Genomic DNA, 21,328 nt, shown 5'->3' on the forward strand with positions numbered 1-21,328 from the left:
TAAATTTCATGCCATAAAATATTATGACTACTTCCCGGTCTCACCGATATTTTGCGCGACAAGGCAAAAGGTTCCCATAAAAAATGACTAATGACCAGTGATGATAACATACAGTCAATACTTATTATGGCAACTTTTTGCTCTGCTCAGTAGCGCAACCTCAGTAAATCAAACTCCGTGATCAGATCATTTGGTCCTTGTTCATGTTACTTACCTTTTAAGGTTGTGACAGTGAATATTTTCATATATGTTAGATAAAACAAATATTGACTGCTGTTTATTTAGAAAATGCTGCAAAAATTTCCCCTGGGGAATGTGGGCTTACTTCTTTTCCCCTGAACTTCGTCTCAGGAAAAAAGTAGGCCTATTGTCTTATGTTCACCTCTGGGAAATATTCTGCACTATTTCCCTCATGAGCAAGCAGTTATTATTTGTATCACTTATCAGAGTTTTATACTTACAGCATGGATAAAACCAAAGTCTACTAGTTCTTCAGCTAAAGATTCTGGACTTTCTTCTGCAACAAAACAATGATAACAATTCATTGAAGTTTGCAATAACACTTTCATACATACATAATTATATAAATGCATACCATACTACAGTTTGTGGCAGAGAAGAACGGTAGTTCTTTACATTTTGAGAGCGTGCACAGCGTAAACACAGAAGTAGGGTTCTGATTGGCTGATTCAATCGTCTGATAATCATATCAACAGACCGATACAGATCAGATTGGCTGAATATGTTGATCGGCGCAGACTGGCACGCTTGAAGGGAACACAAAGCTCCACGTATGTCACTCATTAACAGGGCGCTCACATCAATCTGAGTCAGGAACTGCCATTCTTCTCTGAAACCAAGTGTGCAAATCTAATATGTTACCAAAAATCATGATTTTTTTTCACTTTTGTTAAGAGAATGAGTGTGCTAACATACCCTGCAAGTGACAAGACTGAAAACAACCCAATATGGATCAAATGTGACATTTTGGTCCAAGTTTCGAAAGTTTGTCCATATGCAACTGAACGGAGCTTCATTCATATTCATCAACACCGCCATTAATTCTTCCTTTTTGCCATTTTTCCCATATGACAAAATGACATTATCTTGATTTATCCTTTACTTTTCAGATATTGGATAGCAATGTTTGCACAGTATTTTTTGTGGGACAAAAAGACAGAAAATTTTTAGGTCTTTATATGGGAAAAAATGTATATCTTCAATGTGAATTCAAAATTTTCAAATGGACGGCCTTTTCTCCTGGCTACATACACTTTAAGTACATATCATTAATCTGTCAAGTTTACTTTCAAAACTGTTAAATGTAAATTTTTAATAATTTGCCATAAAATTTGTATTATATCGCGAATTTCAAACATTCACAACTGTGCTGTGCTCTCATGTCCCACAAAAATACTGTGCAAACGTTGCTATTCCTACAAATTTTATTTATTAATGCTTTTGCTGGGATCACTGTTAGTGCCTTAACCCCATGAGAACTACCTGCCGATTTGCCAAAAAGAAGTTTTCATTATCAATTGAATACCTGAGTGGAAGAAGGGCCCAACTCCATCAAAACTGTTTTTGAGATATTAAGAAAAAACTTAATATTTGGAAAAGTTTTATAGACAGAATGTTTTCATCTTCAGGGAACCTTTAATACATGGCCATACATTATTACATACATTCAAAATCATATATGATGTTTCCATGGCAACGGTACATGTCTTAATACGAGCTGGAGTTGGGCCCTTCTTCCACTAATATACTGCAAGCGGTAGTTCCGTAAGCAGATGTGTTATAAATAGCTACAGAAATTTGGTAATTATCCATTAATTGCACAAGTAGAAGCATGTAATATGTTAGCAAGAAAGTTTATTGTAGTGAAAAGCAGATTTCATGGAGGAACAAAAATTCCTCTTTAACCCAATATTTTGTGAAAGAAGGGCCCAACTCCATGGAGTTGGGCCTTTCTTCCATGAAAACCATGATTAAGTGTACGTGGAAGACTATTTAGAGAGTGGATTTTGGCTCATCTTTCACACACAAGGAAGAACAGTCTGCTGGCAATAACATGCTGGGTCTAACTCATTTCTGTTAAAAATTGGAGTTGGGCCCTTCTTCCACTCAGGTATTCAATTGGACCAATCGGCAACATTGTCAGAATAATTTCACCACGCAAAAAAAACGGGGTGAATTATTTGCAAAGCTCCATACTGATTGGTGATTAAAGTAAAGATATCATGTAATTGACCAATCAGATGCAATGTTAGATCGGCAGGTAGTGCTCAGGGCAATCCCAGTACAATGTACTCACCTCTTCCAAATTCACATGTTAGTTGCCTATTCATTTTGTCTTCCATCTGTAATAGTAGCTCCAGCTACAAAACAAAACACACACAAAATATCATCAACTTTCTTTGTTTTTTTTAATTTTTATGCAAAATTGTTGAAGATTGGTTCTATTTTGTAGAAATGTACATAAGTGGATCAAACCCCACACTTTTGATTTGAAGAGAACAAAACCCATATAAAAATAAGCCTACACAATGCTTTTGGATATAGAAATTTGATATCATGATGGTCCATATTTTATATAAGTGAACAACAACCGGAAACATTTCTCCTGTTTCTGCTATAGAGGCCTTGCGCCAGTTCTTGAAAGCGCTGCACCAATTTCGCGACATGCACAGGCTTAGCGGGAACAGTAACGCAAAACAAGCACAACATACACCTTCGTAATGCTCAAGCTTAAAGACATCATTAAATTTATGGCCATTGCCAATAAATGCCTGATCGATTTTGGTCACCATGCATGCAAATTCAATATGGCATATTAACCAAAGTAGTTTGCACAGGTCTAGTCCGAGTTGTCACTTTTTAAGCCAAATTCTTTTGATTCAAGTTTTGTCCAGTTTAACATGGCTGAACACTTCTATCCAATACTTACTGCTATATTGTCCTTGCCTTCCTTCTCCTCTACCTTCTTCAATGTACACTGCATAGAACTGATCCTACGATTCTCCATTTCTTTCAATTCTGGCGTCTCACTCTTCTCAGACTCTGCCGTCTCTGGGGACTTAGGTCTGGGTTTCACTGTATTCTTTTGTGGCAAGGCATATGCTGTCAGTGGATAGATTCCAGTCCTGGGTGATGGCAATGGAAGAAAATTACAACATTATTTAAAGGCAGTGCTGCAACGCAAGGCAGCTTTTGGAAGATAATGTAGTGCGAAAAACAGCACATGGATCGTACTGTAATGATTTGTAAAAATCTAAATATTGCACTTATTAATTGCAGCTACAAAAGACTGCTACAAGAACTCATTTTTTCTGAGAACAATAATTATTACAGATTGGAACTCTATTCCAGAAAACATAGCCAACATACAAGAAACTCAAATCTTCAAATTAGCAGTAGTAAGCCACCTTTTCAAGCAAGACTAACGTCAAAATAGCATGTGCACACCTTTCCTGTCCACTTGAGGTGTCAAATTAAAAGACATCTTCCATAACAAAATATGTGTTTCGGATTTTTTTTGTTTTACTGAATGACATACGAACAATGGTACTTACTTTCTGTGCTATGTGTACTTATATATTACAACATACCTGGTATCTTGCCATTTACATCTCTAAAAAAACTGCAACTATTTATCAAAAGCTTTTTACTATTATTATAATTTCAAAAGTGCACAATGACATATTACAAAATGCCGACTCATACCAACAAAATTATTAGTTTGAATATTAATGTTAATCCAAGCTATATACTATGTTAATCAGATATTATTTATTAAAATGCTGTTATTGAAAAGTTTATCTTGGATAAAGAAATCTAAACAAAAATGCAATCAATTACTGATGTTTTATATTTAATGTTCATTCAAGAAAATTACAGAAATGTTTGACAAAATAAAAAGTAGCAAAGTAAACTTAAATTTAATTATTAGTTAAATTATTGTATAATCAATGTAATATTAAAGATGTTTATAGTTTAAAAGAAAAAACAGTGGTTAAATAAATATCAGTTTATATAGCATTAGGCTTTAAAAAAACAAGTGTTTCCTGTAGGTGGTCTGAAAACCTGAATATAAAACACATTTTTTTAGAGTCAGGGTATATTACATATGCCTCAAATCACTTCTCTTTCTTATTAAATCAGTGCAGAGTAGGCTAAATGTAAACATAGATAGTTTTAGGAAAATTATAGATTGAAATTTCAGAGGATATTTAGTTATTTTATATTGAATATGTTTTCTGGATTTCTTAAATGAACAAAAATTGAAAAAATAAATCGCTCCCAGAAATGAAATGCGCAGTCTACAGAAAACAAATTTGTTTTTTGAGCCTTAGCAAATGCACCTCCAGTATTAATTATTATAATTAGTACCAAAATGACCCATTTAGGAACATAATGCAAGTATGCACTGGGCAATCCTGTTCTGCCCGAGAGGTATTCATAGTATGCATCATGAGAAGAAGACCCATGCTAACTTGCAATTGCAGTATACACACAAAGGAAATGTAGCACATTGTCAAAATATTGTTATTACTAGTGAATCAACGTCTTGGAAGGTTGAAGTTAAACACTTTTATGAAGCCTGGAGACTACCTTAAGTACTAAATGGCAACATTACTGCATCGTTGTCATCGTCCGTCATCATCATATTATTATTGTTGTTATAATTTAAAATTTTGCCGAGCATTAGATATGACTAACTTACTTGACTTCTTCAAGGAACTTCTCCAATTCCAGTGTTGGTACTTGTGAAAATCTGCAAACAAAAAGGCAAAGAACGCTCAAATATCTAACAACACTCTATCAACCTGTCAGCTGTTATGCAACAACAGTATCACTTGTCAAGTCTTCTCATTAGGCAACAAAAAATAAAGTTGCTTGGTTGTCATCACCGACCCTACTTCTTGTGCCGACCCAAAACATTTGTAAGACACCTAGGTTTCACTATCATTGAGGTATAGGACTTTTTATTTTTTCGGAGAAGAGCAGGTAGGGCAACTACTTGATTATATTTCTACATGATAATACTACATACTCTGACAATTTTAGAATATTTGCACGGGTCATTTTTTTTAAATCACATTTTTTGTTCCTAAAATGAGGGTTATAGCGCCCTCAACGGGCACTCTCTCCATAGGGCTACATGTAAAGACCAGTTATAGACAAATGGCCATAAAATAAAACGGACTTGTTCATTTTTCCTCAAATGTTGCATATGATATAGATTTAACATCTGGAATGTAATGCAAGTGGTTTCGTTGCTGCTCTTCTAAATTCATTTATAAAATGTCCGCCCCAGACCAAGGTGAATTAAGATTACACTTGGCGCTCACCACTCTCAACCAGGGTAGACTTTCCAGAGTGCCATGGGCTATTCCAGTTGAAATCCATACTACCCCTGTGGAAGATTTGGCTAAAGTCTTCCACAGAGGGAGTATGAGTTTTGAATAGAAGAGACAATTGGGTAACTTCCATTTGAAATACCCACTCCAGCTGTGGAGGATATAGGTAAAGCCATAATAAAGCTGCAATTTAGTAGTTGACATCATGGGCAACACAAAAATGCCTGATAGCAATTGAACTGGAGTAGCTTTTGGCATAAAAAGGTCAAACTTTATACAGGGTCAAATTTCAAAGTTGATCAAATTGTGTTAAAAACCATTCCAATGTATTCCTCTAGTCACAAGGATTCAAAAACATCAAAGTACTTTGATTTTTCCCAAAAAAGGAGTCAAAATGTTCGTTTTGATCAATCAATTCAAATAAGGATAGGATTGCACCATCTTGGATGTTGGAGGTAACATAGCAAAATAGGTCAAGGTCAATAGGCCTCAATGGCCCCTACTGGTACCAAACACCCCAGGCTCACACACTAATATACATATTTGATTTCTATTGCTAACTTACTTCCATTTGATGTGGGTAAGTTCTGCTATGACAGACTCTCCTTGAACCTCCTTGTCATTCATTTCTTCTAACTGGTCTGCTAATATGTCTGCAAAAACAAAGATTCAATCCCTAATATCATAAATCAGGAGAGACCCATAGATCACAATAATTTTATGTTCAAAAAAGTTGAAAGTAGAGCAAATTTTCAAAATTTACGGTGTTGCTACAAGTTTTAGACCACATAGCACACTGAGACAGGTAACTTGTTTCTACGAGCTTGCACCTTTCAATTCCCATATTTACTAGCAAAAAAAACGCAGTGATTTATTGTGTGCTACACAGGCATAATGCCTAGACATTGATCCACAAGCCTCAGCACACTTTACAGGTTTTTTTAATGTCGCTGACCTCTACAGCCCTAGATCATTCCATAAACCATTTAATGTCTAACTTACTCTCATTTTTGACACAGCAATGAGCTGATAGTAGTTTCAAGGAATGGACTTCAAACAGGTACCGATGCAACAATAGTTCTCTAGCTGAGGGTCTATGCTTATGGTCACATAGGCACTTGTTGATAAAATCCTGAAATAGAAAGAAAGAAACATACAAAATTTATATTGGTAGTATGCAAATAGGCATAACTATGTGTTATACTGAAATGCCATCTTTACAGTGTTATTACCCCGTAAGAAGTAATTTCTTGTTATAAATCTTTGTGGAAACTTTGGACATTCAATGCAGAATGACAAATAAGTCACATCAGACTTTTCACTAATCCAGCCTATGTTTGGCCCATTCTAGACATTGACCTATGCCGCACAGTGTCATCGCTCCGATATCTTCATGGCAGAAATGTGACCAGTACACCACGAATGAGCCGTAAATGTCCTCAATTGTATTCTGAGTTACAGTGTAAAATGGGCATGAAGGTCATATTCATAGGTATTTCAATTTGGTGCTTGTATCTCATTAAATGAGGTACACGTAGCACCAAATTGAGGTACCTATGAATACGACCTTCATGCCCATTTTACACTGTAACTCAGAATACAATTGAGGACATTTACGGCTCATTCGCATGTACGGTCACAAATCGCCATGGTAGGTTGAATCCACAGCCACGCATGGCCATTTCGTTCCGACCTGTTTAATAGTTTTGAGATGCATAATGGGCCGAGGAACATCCGACTAAGGCTACTGACAATAGCCCGGTGACTGACCTCTCTGTGTGTGAGTGAGCATGGTATGCGCCATGAGGTCATCTGCTTTTAGACTGCCTCCACGAGTGGCCTACGCTGCGCAATAGTTCGGCACATATAAAATCAGAATTTGTGTCAGTTTTTTAGCTCAATACGCACGGTTCTTTCGCAATACGCAAAGCCAACGACTATCATATCCTTTCAACACATATATTCAAGTGCAAGGAAAAAATATGGCTTCTTTAGAATAAACAAATTACAGGAGATATTCATAATTTTCTACCCAGGTATCCAAAGTTTAATCGTCTGAATATCAAATCGTGCATAGCACATTCACATGTATCGATCCTGGGTATTTATTTTAGTGTCTCTACTGTACCAAGTAATTATTAACCAGGCGATGTCGGTGTGTGTGCCGTTCACTCCAACTGGGGGTTGAGTGGTGACAATGTTCCCACCAAACTGTTCTGTCGTCTGTTCACTCTGCTGTATGGCTTATGGCCAGATAAATGAGGTTGGACTGTATACGTGGTACTCTGCTACCTCTGAATCTTTATCTACTTGTTCATACTAACAACTGGATTCTTGCACAGATTTGAACCAAAAGAAGGACTGATTACAACTATAAGGAATCTTGCAGCTCTTGAAAAGACTGTGCCCTACAGATACACTGCCTTTGATAACAGGCATATCACACACGGACGCTACTGTCTTGAGGAAATTCAATGGACTACAGGAGAAATGTTGAATTCCAATACATACCCTTTGTTCTGGAATTTCTAGCTGCTTTATGGCTTTATCAATGGATTCTCTTGATATGTTTTTCTTGGTGTCACTGTTCGTTTGAATCTCGACCACACTCATCTCAAGAGCACATATACCAAATGCGTAGATGTCTGCACCAGGCTCCATTCGATCCAAGGAATCTGAATAAGGATAAAAATGGATTTGGCATCATATATATAATTGGTCCATCAACAATGAGATAAGGTACTGTATAACAACAATATTTTGCACCCATAGGCTTCTCAGAACAGCTAAAATTGTGATGCGATCAAGCTACATGAGTCTGATGTCGCTCAAAATCAAAATTCAGTTTTCAATTTCAATACATGAGCTTCTCAGACCTTTATTTTGCTGAAAACCCCATCATAATTACACTTGGATTCTACATGTAGAGATATGGCCATTTTACTGCTGCTCAGAATATTAAATACAAAAGAAGTTGAAAATTATTATTACTGGCTGTATCTCAAAATTAATATTCCTGACATCCAACGCATTTTGCCTGATCACATTACAATTGTGAAACATTTATTTAACGCTGATATATCGGAAATATAACAGAATTGCCATAGTGTTAGGCATGGGGCAATTCAGATTTGATTCTCATAGGAACTAATCTCTTTGATTTAACATCAGAAGCTCTTTCAAGCATAAAGGATAGCAAAACCACTGACATACTTAGTTGGCTTGCTATTAAAAACAAAAATGCCAATTTTTTTTTTAAAAGTTGGATAAAGTTGTACATTTTGATTACGGTACCTTTGCTTCTATTGAACAGTCAGGGACACATTGAATTAGTATGCATTGCTAGCTGTTCAATAGAAGCAAAAGTAATTAAAATGTACAACTTTATCCAACTTTGTAAATTGGCATTTTTTTTTGAGTAGCAGTATTTCTCTGGTTTCCAACCTTGAATAACAAGTCATTTTGGGCCTATAACTTGCTTTTCTGGCCAAAAATATTTGTTGAAAATTTAAAAAAGAATTTTTTTTATGTCAACACTGTCGACGTCGGTATACGAATTATATTGACATGTCAACATTAAAAAACGGTGCCGACGCCAGCCCTAGAAAAAATGTAATGAGCTCAACAAATTGGGTCTTGTTGACCAAGAAGGTGCTACTATGAATATTTCACCTTCAACTGTGATTTGAATCACAAACCCATTCCAACAAGTATATTTTGAATAGGGCTGTTGTCGAGTAGAACTTTCATTGCCGACAATTGTCAAATCTCAAGATCCGACATCGGCAAGTTGTTGATAAAGCAATACATCAAGTCCATATATTAAAATTCAGAGACCATGTTATGCGCCGTTTATTTACATCAAAATATTAACGTCAACTACACATATAAATCATGTCGGTAACTTACCACTACAAAATGGAAGTATATTAATCCATCGTATCAATGTAATCTTATGCTCAATTAGTACTTTTTTTATAACTAGAATTAATTGCATTTGGTAAATAATGCTGGTCTTAAGCTTTATCTCTAATAATTTTAATGACTGGTTCTTGTCGACAATTAGTCCATGCTTGTCGACAATCAGGAAAATGGCTTTGTCGACAATATTGTCGACAAAGGCCTTGTCGACAACAGCCCTAATTTTGGATAATTAAATTAGGGCTACAAGTGTTTTTCTATACATCACTTACTTGCATACTCTGGTGCCACATAATGCATGTTATTCTTCACTTCCCTGTAAGTCTTCACATGATTGTGTATTGCATCCGGGGCAACTAAAAAACAATAACAAAAACACCTGTTAGTATCAATACACTTGCCTGATGCGATTCCCTTGTACTGTACTGAGAAGTTATGTCCTACAATGTACGTCTACTGATGCACAACAATGCGATTATGCACCCATCAATTGTCACCCCAGCCCCCGGGTACCTTGACGAGGACTCAATTTTGAAAATTGACAAATCCCCCACAAGGCCTTGCCAACTTCCTCGCAAGGCGGAGGTATTCTTCATATGGCGAGTCTCAAACCAAGTCCTGGCCCCCATACCACACGGAAGTCCTGACGAAGTCCACAACAAGATTCCGGCTGATGTTCCCGGACCAAATTACCATGGTTGAGTCACTGCCTTAGCCCAGTAAAAATTCCCGGCTGGTGGGGATGTGTTTTTTTTCCTTGGGTCAAGTCCCCCCGCTATGCCCCGGATGAGTACCGGATACCCAGGGGCCAGGGGTTTCAAATGACAGGTGCATTATATCAAGCCAGTGACAGCTTAACCATTTCAAATTACTTGTCATGTTCTCACTAAGTGATTTTGTCATCAACTGTTATTATTTTAGGCAGAATTACGGAGGAACTATATTGCATGATTTGTAAATTTAGTTATATCCACTTATTATATGGTATTAAAACGAAACAACAAATTTACAATGCTAACAATTTCTTTGAAGTCTTATCTTACAGAAAAATGATACAGAAGGGAATATAAGGCAAAGCAAAAGAGAAAACAAGTTTTACAATTCATCTGAAATATTTTACCTTTAAAAATTTCAGAAGTTTACATCCTTAGGGTTTTCTTAACACTAGACACAGGATTAGATATTCACACACGGAAATGGTTAACACGCGCCACTGATGTCAATTTGATCCGCTTCAAGAGTGCCATTTATTACCACATCACATCATATTGATGTTCACATACCGTGTTCACGAGTGAAAATCTAATCCTTAGAACACTGCCAATACCGTCTTCTGTTACTTCTGTTATAAACATTTTGTAATGTTAATCAGTAGGGAAGGCGTAAGGTTTCAGCAGCTCTGCCGTCAGATTGTTATTATCACTAAAACCTGAACATTTTTCACAAAGAGCTAATGGAAAATGTGTCTTTTTTTGGTTTTGAATGTCTCAAAACGGACCCTTGAAAAGATATGCCTGATGAGGCTATGGGCGGTACTCTATATCGTATATAATGTGATGAATGTCTGCTACACTACCTTCTCATGGACCAGTACCTAGTGAGAAAGACATTGCATACATGTATGCCAATCTTGCAATTAATGTTAAACAAAACCCTGAAGATATTATCACTATACAGTACATCAAGAATTTAAAAAGCATAAAGAAGTGAAGAGTTGTGATACAAATGCAAATACATCCATTTTTTATCAATTTGAGGTAAGCAAAATACAACTGGCCAAATAAGAAAACATGCTACTTTTTAATTAAATCAAAGTTTCACAAATTTACCTTAGATTTGTTTAAAGTAGAATGCCAATTTAAAGCTAGCATTATAGAGCAGATATTGGTGGCCTGAAAATGGTGTATATCTGCTTTTGCACACAAACTCCTCAAGTGTAGTGTTCGATGACATGATCTAAATGTATACCAACTATCACATTGACTATACATATGTACACACATAACTTGTGAATATTACATCTGCACTGAAATTTGATGATTCATTGATAACATATTTCCTTAGAATTGGTCTCATACAGCGACTAGTTTCCCCCCTCTTTTAAAAACTGCATACGTATACACATGATTTGTGCCGAGATTCTCTGCTTAAAATACAAAATTATGATATAATCACAGACAAAGGTACAGCTTTTCAACATTTGTCAATGCAGCTTATTCTTGTCCAATATTGTTTATTATTGGTTTACACTAGTGAATCCAACCATTTTCTGCAGCACACAAAAACTGTTTTGATGATAAACAAGTTGGAGGTAACCCTCCCCCAAAAAAAAAAAAATGCAGTGATTTAACGTGTCCTACATACAAGTACAACACCTAGACGTTGATCCACAAGCCTCAGCATACTTTACAGAATTCTATCCAATCATAACATTGCATTTTTTTTGCAAAGAAAAACTCCCCCAAGATAGTAATTTTCCTAACATAAAGAACAAAAAATATATCAAATTCACATGCTTGAAAAAATGCAGAAGTATTCTTTTTTTAAAAAAAACATGGTGCATTTCATGTGTCGCCTTCTCTGAGAAATGTATCAAATCATTTTAAAGAAAAAAGTGCAGAGAAAGTTCCCTTGATCTATTCTACAGATAACTCAGTAAATTGGTAAGCCATACACTCATGATATGAAGATGGAGATACTATATGATGATTAACTTGATTCAACTCCAAAAACATCCGATATCTCAAGACTTTATACCAGAGGTAATTTCATACATAGGTTATCAGGCTATTCTCTATGCTTATGTCAATGGGCCATTCCAATTAAAATACATATACCCACATGAAAGACATGGTCTTACATTTCCACACAGGGAATATGAGTTTAAAATCTACACTCCCTTTGTGGGAGATTAAGGTAATGTCTTCCATAGAGGGTGTATGGATTTCTACCAGAATAGCCAGGGACTGTCTTTTGGAATTTGCAGGAGAGCATATAGCTCTTCTGGAACCTTCAAGGAGAGCAGTTTAGAGCATTTTACAATAGAATGTAGAGAATAGTCAGCTAAGGAGAGCTAAAAATCACTCTTCTATATCAGATTTAAGGAGAGCAGTAGAGAGCAATAATATTGCTCTCGCTCTCCTCAAAAGGCAGTCCCTGAATAGCCACCTGTAAAATGATTGAAAAAACTGTAAACAAAAAGGTCTACACTTGTAAATAGTTTGCAGAGTGAAATGATTGTGCAATTACATTAAACCATCTTTTAAATGTAGCAATGTAATGTGCATGATTGTGATTATGATGCCCAGTCTGGCTTTGATAAAGAGTAAAACAGTCTAATTATCCACACAATGAACTAAAATTACAGCTTAAAGAGGAAGCCCAGGCAGATCAGTTCTTCTGGGGTGAACCAAACCTGCCTGGTTATCAAATTAATCAGTGACAAGGTTATCTCTGAATATGACAGGTGCTAATTGACGCAATGACATGAGAACATCAATAAGCACCTGTCAAATTCAGAGATAACCTTGTCACTGATTAATTTGATAACCGAGCAGGTTTGGTTCACCCCAGAAGAACTGCTCTGGCGGTGCTTCCTATTTTTAAAAACACCTTGGGATGGGTAATTTGTGTCTCAACTTGTACATCATCTGCATACAAGCACAAAACAGAACTATGAAAAACTTTTTAGGGTATCCCAATCGGTAAAAAAATATAAAATAATAGATTTACCAACTAATTTTCATCACATATAAATACTTAAATACACAAGAAATAGAGTCTAGGCTAAGTTTTAATAGTGTATTGAATGGATATTGTAAGAAATGGAAACTGGGAACTGTTTTTATAGTTACAATGTAGTACTTAAGAAAAGAAGCACACATTACTTGTTTAGGGTGCGATTTCACACAAGAAAAATACTTGGTTTCGGGTACTTATTAACAGTTGCATATATGTGGATGATATACAAGTTGAATAAAAGTGGTTCCCCCTGGGTTGACAACAATATACAAATATGTTTCCTGTTCCAACACTGTACATGCAAAAAGATGATTTTGCTACCATTCTTGATTTGAAGCCAGGCAGGATTCAACCCAGTACAACTCAATAGCTAAATCTGCCATGTGTATGATTACCAATGCAAGAGTTCACCCACACATGGTGCATATATATACTCATGCACTCGCATTTAAGCATGCACTTTGCATAAGTGAACTCATTAACATTGTACGACAAGTAATCATACACTCAGCCGCTAATTAACAGACAGACAGACGACTTCCTGCTGTGAACCCATCAAACGGTACAAAAATACAACAAATTACGGAAAATTCTCAACTTCCCACAATATGACTTAAATACATAGTCCTCCTTAATTAGTTCTTTCAAACTTTTTATCACAATTTACGAAAAATCAAAACGAGATCAAAACAGGTGTTTACATTAAAATACACACTTAAGCTAACTACTGATCAATCAGGTAGTGAAAACACAACTGATAATTTGAGATGGTCCCTGAGACAATGCAGTACTATCAACAGCATTCAACATGCTCATATTGTAGCGCACACAGACACAGTGCGCGTGCACGCACCTGCGGCGTTGGTCTTACCTAATGGATCAACGGGGCAAGTGGTATGATGTGTCAAGACAGCCCAGCCTGCAATGCGATGATTGTTCAGTAATTGATGGAGAAAACAACATAGATATAGATAGATAGACATAGATCATTTCATACGGGTTAGCTAGCCAGTGCCTTCTGCTTATAAGTTAAATCATGAGGCCCAGGCAAGGAGCTCGGTGTAATGGTGACTTTTATATAGTAAATAAATATGACACAAAACATAATTTACATTATAGTGCTTGTTTACAGCCAGAAATCTTTAATACCCTTCATTAATTTATGACTGAAAATACTAAGTTGCTTTACATATTGATACATCACGCTGATGCAGAGTTGAATATCTATTGCTTAATTAGATCTTACGGATGCACCCATTTTTATATCATAAATTATAAAACACCCTGATTGATAGAACTTCTCTAAGCTTAAATGTCTGACAAAATTACATCCTAAGCTCAATTACAAGAAAATTTGATGGAAGTTAAGACAACCATGTTGTTTTCCTTCATCAACTCAACTGCAATATACCCCTGAAATTTCACGATCCTTGCTGCAGTATAAAAGGTCTATTTCTAAACACACACATCATCTATGACATGAAAGTGCAGTACAACAAAGGCATGCAGAGTTACAAGCAAATTATACATTATGAATAATATTGCCATCCATCCGTCAAAGTGAAATATTACTTTATTCATGGTTAATTCGGAAATACTGAAGTTTGTAATAAGTAACAGGATGTTTGTTCCTTTTAAATTCTGAGGGACGATACAAATGTATATGAGAAATAATCTTGATGCTGTATGTCTAAGTCCTATCACATTTTTATTGGGCTATTCCATTTGAAATCCACACCCCCCCTGTGGAAGATTTACAATGCTACCTAAATTCCAGTTGGGCCAAATGTACAATCCGGTTGGAAATAGTCCCATGTTTCATTGTAATTCCAGCTGAATCATGTAGAAGATTTACAAATTTAACGCAATTCCAGCTGGATACCCTATGGAAGATTTGCATTTTGACCTCAATTCCAGTTGGAAACATTTACATGTTTTGTGTGGAATTCTAGCTAAAAACTTCATTCCAGTCAGATACCCTGTGGAAGATTTTCATGTCGACTTCAATTCCAGTTGGAAACATTAATATCGGTGGAAAATATAACTTTCAGTCGGATACCCTGTGGAAGATGTGCACTTCTACCTCAATTCCAGTTGGAAACATTTACATTTTGTTAGAATTCCAGCAGAGAAGGTCTAAAACAGGGTAGAAATTCCGGGGTCAGTCCCATTGTGGCCTGTACACCAATTCACGATAATCAACTTTTGAAAAGCACCCTAAACAAGGATTTAACCCTTGGCTAAAACAATATCCTAAACAGGTGTTTTTACACCCTATACAGGGATTTTATTCCTTGTATCAAATTTTATACCCTAAATTTCATTTCCGCGTATTAGCAATTGCAATTTTGCTACCCTTTTTTTTCAATATTTCATGTTTTTGACACCCTAAACATGTTACGCGTGTATCGTGCTTACCCACGAAAAACTACCCTTTTACGCGCTTTTCATTATCATGGATGGTGTACAGGCCACAATGGGAGTGACCCCGGAGAAATTCCCTGTGGAAGATTTGCTTGTTTTCTGAGTATGGTGGAAATTTAGAAATAATAAAAACTGTTAGACGCAAAAAACATGCTTAAAATATTATCATGCTGAAATTTCCAACAATAACCGACACATTTTGAGTTGGACCATCATGGGGAAATTTCCCCCCCCCCCCAACCCATTGGCTCATAATTATTATTACACAGCCCCTAATGAGAATTTTTGCCTGAATTTTATTTTGTTGTCCAAATGTACGAATTTTTTATTGTTGTAAAAAAGGATTTTTATAGATAGAATTCTTGACAGTTTCTTCAGATTTTTATTTTGCTATACATTCATTCATTCAAATACCAGACAGACTTTATAGCCAACTTTAATAGACCTCAAGTGACAAGAAATATATTTTGTCTGCATTGTGACAGATAATTGCAAAAATATAATGCCACATAAATTAAACCATTAACATTCTAAAACCTATTTTTAGGATGGGTGTCCTTGGCCCAGTGGAATAGTTTTGCAAGACCACTACAAGTTTATGCACAGAAGCTGTGGACCACAGTGGACAGTGTATGGAGCATAATTTGAATATGATCTTTAGTCTGGGCTTTTCTCAGGATAGGCCTTGCTTCATGTTTTTTTCTACCTGGTTACAGATTTTCACAAAAGTTTTATATTGACATGTGAATTAACCCTTTTTACTGAAGTTCAAGTATAATGAGACGGTCTGCTAATCTCAAAACTGATTACCACTTCACTTTTTGTATTGATATTTTCATACAGATAACAATATAATTTAATTAATATAATTGCCCTGGTTGCTTATTGCTATTCTGGGCTTTCTAGAGTTCAAAATCGTAAACATTTTCAAACAAAATTGCCTGCATTTTTATACCCAGGGCATTTTAATTTTAAGGTGTCATTTTGGTGTCTAAAGGTGAAATTCCAAGCAGGTTGGACAACATACTTTGATGGACACATTAAATTTGGCTACAATATAATTTTGAATTGATTTCTAGGCTGATTCCTATATGTATCGTGCCAATGTCTCAGATTCAAATGTCAAAGAACTTGCCCATATGAAAAAATAAACACTTAAAAATTCCACACTACATGCTCATTTTCTGATATCAGAAAGATGAGAATTAAAAAACTCATTCTTAATTAATTATTTCAAGATATTGGAGATATTGAAATGAGGGGATTTTTTTTCAGCTTTGATCGTTATCAAAGCAGATGGACATGAAACTTTTATACCAATTACCTTTTCCGAAAAGTCATTGATATATTAGATGGGCAAATGGTCTTTTGTACTGAGTACCCCTCTAGCTGTTTATACATGCTATTTGAACCATCAACCATGCCCCCGCATATTTCATTATAATCTATTAGAGCATGACAGTATCCTGCTATCACCCTCCACTTTGTCATATCATAGGAACTAATATTTTTCCCCTGGTCTGTTTTGAAGGGGAAAAAACCTCTGGCCCTTCTTGATTTTGAGTTTACCGTTTCCTGCCCGGCTGCCCGCATCCAAAATGATTGAGAATTGCAAAATATTTAGGCCTAATTATTTGATTTTTATTTGATATTTTGATCACATTTAATAGCTATGATGCTGAACAAACAAATAACATGTGAAATCAACCATAATTGCAATATAATTAAACCCGCAGTGCCAAAATGTACCGATGATATTGCATATGTGACCACTCATTTCAAAAGAAAGAAAATGATATATTAATTAAGAATAAACTTTTTGCAGTTCACATTGTTAATTTATTCATTCAAGGTTTATTTTGATTCTCATTTAAAATGTATACTAACAGTTATAAATATGCTCTTGTAATGTTTTCCGTTTGATTCGTCAGTTTACTCTTTATTCATTTGCTTATTTGTAAGACAAATGTCTCGTTCAGAAAATGATTCTTCAAAAACCTGTTCTGTTCTGTTATCATGCTCCCACTTAATAAAACCCAACAACAATAAATAATTATTTTGCCCTATAGGTAATTTTATCAATGTTTAGTCATATCAAGCATTTATAAAATGTCTAAAATTTACATTTTAATATTTAATTACATTCTCTGTTAAATTTCTTGTTTTGACTAATATAAATTTGTTAGTTTACTTTATTTGCACACTAAGCACATGAAGTATAATTAATTCATCATTTAAGGTTATTAATTATTTTAAACTGTTGTGATTTGGTAGTTCACGGCATCTTACGAATGGTAGTGAGCTTTGGCAAAAACTGTATTGCTCAATTCATAGCGAGTGTGTAGAAGAATTAAAATATCACAGATATACTTTTATAGGTGCTGCGGTTCTTGAGTTATGTTGTAAAGAGGGCTGAAACAACAACACTTTTGTAAAACGTACATAACTCATTAACAACAATAAATTAAGCAAGTTCGCAAAGTATATGATTTGCAGAATGAACTTTTGCAAAACATCAAGGTGTTATTTTTCACTAATATATTGATCTAGATAATGAAAATCGATTTTAGGTTGCTTCGACCAACAATACCTCGTCTACCCTTAACAAACAAAATATGGCCATACATACTGTCTTAGTTGAAAAATTTGTCATGCATGCACAAATGACAAAATTTAATATATCGTAAAAAAAATTCCTCATTTGACAAATTCAGAAAATTTCAGAAAATTAATTTTTATTGCAAACATTTTGATTTTAATAAGATTGTCACTGAAGTTTGTTAGGCTTATGTGTGCAATACCATGTCATTTTATTGTCTTCTGGCATTCTACATTTGCCTATGAATGCATAGTAGATGTGTCAATCAATCGAATTGGTCGTTCATTTTAATTCATTCATTAATTTCAATCATTTGTATTATATTTGTTTTAATATATCAAGCCTGTAAATATTGTCAACTGAGGGAGTATGGGCAATTCACTTGCATGACTTATTTCTGCCCAATGTTTGTTGACTTTTTCATCAAAAGTAATATTTTCAATGCTAAAAAATATTTATAAAAATAATTTGTAATGCAAGAAAATGAATTTTTATTGCAAACATTTTGATTTTAATAAGTTTGTCACTGAAGTTTGTTAGGCTTATGTGTGCAATACCATGTCATTTTATTTTTTTATTTTATCGTAATATTTGTCAATCAATCGAATTGGTCGTTCATTTTAATGCATACATCAATTTCACTAATTTGTATTGTATTTTGTTTTTTGTCATAAGCCTGTAAATATTGTCAACTGAGAAAATATGGGCAATTCACTTGCTTGACTTATTTCTGCACAATGTTTAATGACTTTTTCATCGAAAGTAATATGTTCAATGACAAAAAAAATATTTAAAAAAAACTTATTTATTTTAAAAGTTGTATTTCTAAACATTTCAATGTGATATTCTTTTAAACTTAAAATGAATGTCAATAGCCTTTTCAATTAATTAGTTTACGCCAAGTGGATATTTGATGAATATCAATGCCATACAGTCATACCGTCATAAGGAAATATTTTGAGTTTCTGTGGCTGCAATATTTTTGGAATTGGAATATCTTTTCACAATATCAATGACAAGTGCGGAATTAACTAAATTAATCAAATATTTCATAAAAACAAAGGCATTATGAAGATTGTTAAAATAAAATGAATGCCTTTGATTTTCAAATTGTTTTGCAGGTTGTAACAAATATGTCACATTTTGTTTTGTAGCCAGGAATATTTCTGAAAGGAGAATTTGTATCAATTATTCACTCTCTTTCTCACATTCATTGGCATGTTTGAGAAAAGATTGTAAATGAAAATATATAAATTGGGACTCATTTCCACAAAACCCTGACATGTTGACAACCCTTCTGTTGAAATAAAAATATATGTTGCGCTTTATCATGTTCCTTTCTGTATTCTACGGGGATCCCTTAAGATTAGTTTACTATTTGGGTATGCTGTTTTCTATTGTCTTTGTACGAGGGACAATGCAGTCAATATATTCCCACAACTATTATTTATCTCTTATGATAAACAGGTTTGTACTTTTGAATTATGTAATCTCATTTGTATCAAGTCATTGCTATTATGTGTACCTGTCAACGTTGGTGGGACATTTGAATTGCAGTTACAGAACATGAGAGAAGGATAAGTAAGTACCAAAGCAGTTTGCAAGCCCTGTTTTGGTATGAGGTAATCTGAGTATATTCACTTGATAATTGTGAAAGAAGAATTGAACACACAGACGAGGAAAGGTGCAGTCTTTGAAATTCATCAGAAATAGGCCTTAATGACAAACAAAAATGGTGTGAAAATCATGACAGACGAGCATACAAGTTAGACACAAGAATAAAAAATATCTCCAAAATGAAACGAAAACAATTATGATTATTGGTATGAAAGATCACAGTCAGGACAATAGAAATTGTTGCAATAAAAGAAATAAATATGCGCATGTGTGGGTGGTAGGCACAATTAAAAGTACCAAAAATGTATGAAAAAAGGAAAATTTAGGCAAAAAAGCGCTATAAATATGACTAAATACAATGCTGCTGGACGTTATGAGTTAGTTGCTATACTAAGTCTCAGAATGCTAAAATTAAACACACCTTTTGAAATTCAAATTTCTTTTTTAATTCAGAGCCTCTCTGTGGTGTGCTGCTTTGATTACATAAACATGACATTTTGAAAACAAAGGGTTTAAAAAGGAAGAAATGTTTGCGAATTCCCCACAGGGACCTCCCATTTTACCTTATCGAACCAGGTACCATTTTAATCTTGCTATTTCTTATTATGTAAAGAACAATGCGTGATAACGCCTACTCAAAATTGGAGATATTCAACATGATCCCCTATCTCTAATAAAAATAGTATAGGTCTAAATAGAGTATAGCATCAACCCTGTGTTATCGGTCTACCAAATTGTAAAACCGCACCAGATTCCATACTTTTATTCTCGAGATATTTAGAATTTATAATGTAACAATACCTCAATTTGATTCATTATTTTCTCCACTATTTTTCACCACTATGATACATCAGGCAGTGTCCATAATTATGCTATTGTGTTTATGCTAATGTCATTACATAATCAAGGATTCGACTTGGCTAATACACATTTGTTTTGAAAGACAAAGCTTAGCAGAGATAAATAATAGTTGCAGGAATATATTGACCATCCCTCGTATGTTGTTATTTGTGATGGCAGAGAAATTTGAATAAATAAATAAATACATGTAGGCATGTAGGCATATAAGAAAACCATGCCAATAGCACATTTTTGTGAAAGCAATCTGATAAAGACCAAATTTGAAAAGCAATTCTAGGATAAGTAGTGCAATTGAAGTTGTTGCATTTTGAAGCCAATGTTCAAGATTATATAAACATTTTGGGGATTGCTATATAATTTTATCATGAACAATTTTCCAACTGTGCCAAAGGTTGGTCAGTTAATTACCTCCCCATCCCCCCTTTTTTTTTAGCATTATGTGTAACTTTCAATATTATGATATTGTGGTTTCTCGGAAAAGTTCTTTGAAGAAAAATAAATTATCTCGCTATCTGAGGGGAAAATAAATTAGCTCCACACCTCCACCTCAGACTAAAAAAAAATATTAAAAAAATTGCTCCACGTCAGGTCAACAAAAAGATTTGGTGTCAAGGGTGAAAACAAATTCATTTTCATCATCATCTATAACAAATTACCGAGTTGCAAAACTTTTCGTGATAAAAACTCGAACGGTGGTGATGCAACTGCAAGTTTCACTTTTGCAAACCTAATCATTCACCGAGTTACGCTGCATATTCACCTCATTTTTTTTTCAATCTTAGTGATTAAAGTCTAAAAATCG

The 21,328-nt window shown here is 34.7% G+C and overlaps 1 protein-coding gene across 3 annotated transcripts in view; it reads right to left on the minus strand.

Annotated features, from left to right (window-relative positions):
- Positions 1-21,328, minus strand: part of LOC140144437 (nuclear receptor-binding protein-like) — a 49,002-nt gene that overhangs the window by 2,119 nt on the left and 25,555 nt on the right. For 2 of the 3 annotated variants that reach the window (XM_072166247.1, XM_072166248.1), the window contains 8 exons: positions 9,557-9,640; positions 7,875-8,038; positions 6,366-6,495; positions 5,929-6,016; positions 4,727-4,777; positions 2,951-3,146; positions 2,318-2,381; positions 462-517 (listed from right to left, as the gene is read on the minus strand). In XM_072166247.1, the coding sequence (XP_072022348.1) occupies positions 462-517; positions 2,318-2,381; positions 2,951-3,146; positions 4,727-4,777; positions 5,929-6,016; positions 6,366-6,495; positions 7,875-8,038; positions 9,557-9,640 (833 nt within the window). Of the gene's footprint in view, positions 1-461; positions 518-2,317; positions 2,382-2,950; positions 3,147-4,726; positions 4,778-5,928; positions 6,017-6,365; positions 6,496-7,874; positions 8,039-9,556; positions 9,641-13,896; positions 13,945-21,328 lie in introns of all 3 variants that reach the window. The other variant, XM_072166246.1, reaches the window with a different exon arrangement.

Source organism: Amphiura filiformis, unplaced genomic scaffold, assembly GCF_039555335.1.
Source record: "Amphiura filiformis unplaced genomic scaffold, Afil_fr2py scaffold_54, whole genome shotgun sequence".
Lineage (NCBI taxonomy): Eukaryota > Metazoa > Echinodermata > Ophiuroidea > Amphilepidida > Amphiuridae > Amphiura > Amphiura filiformis.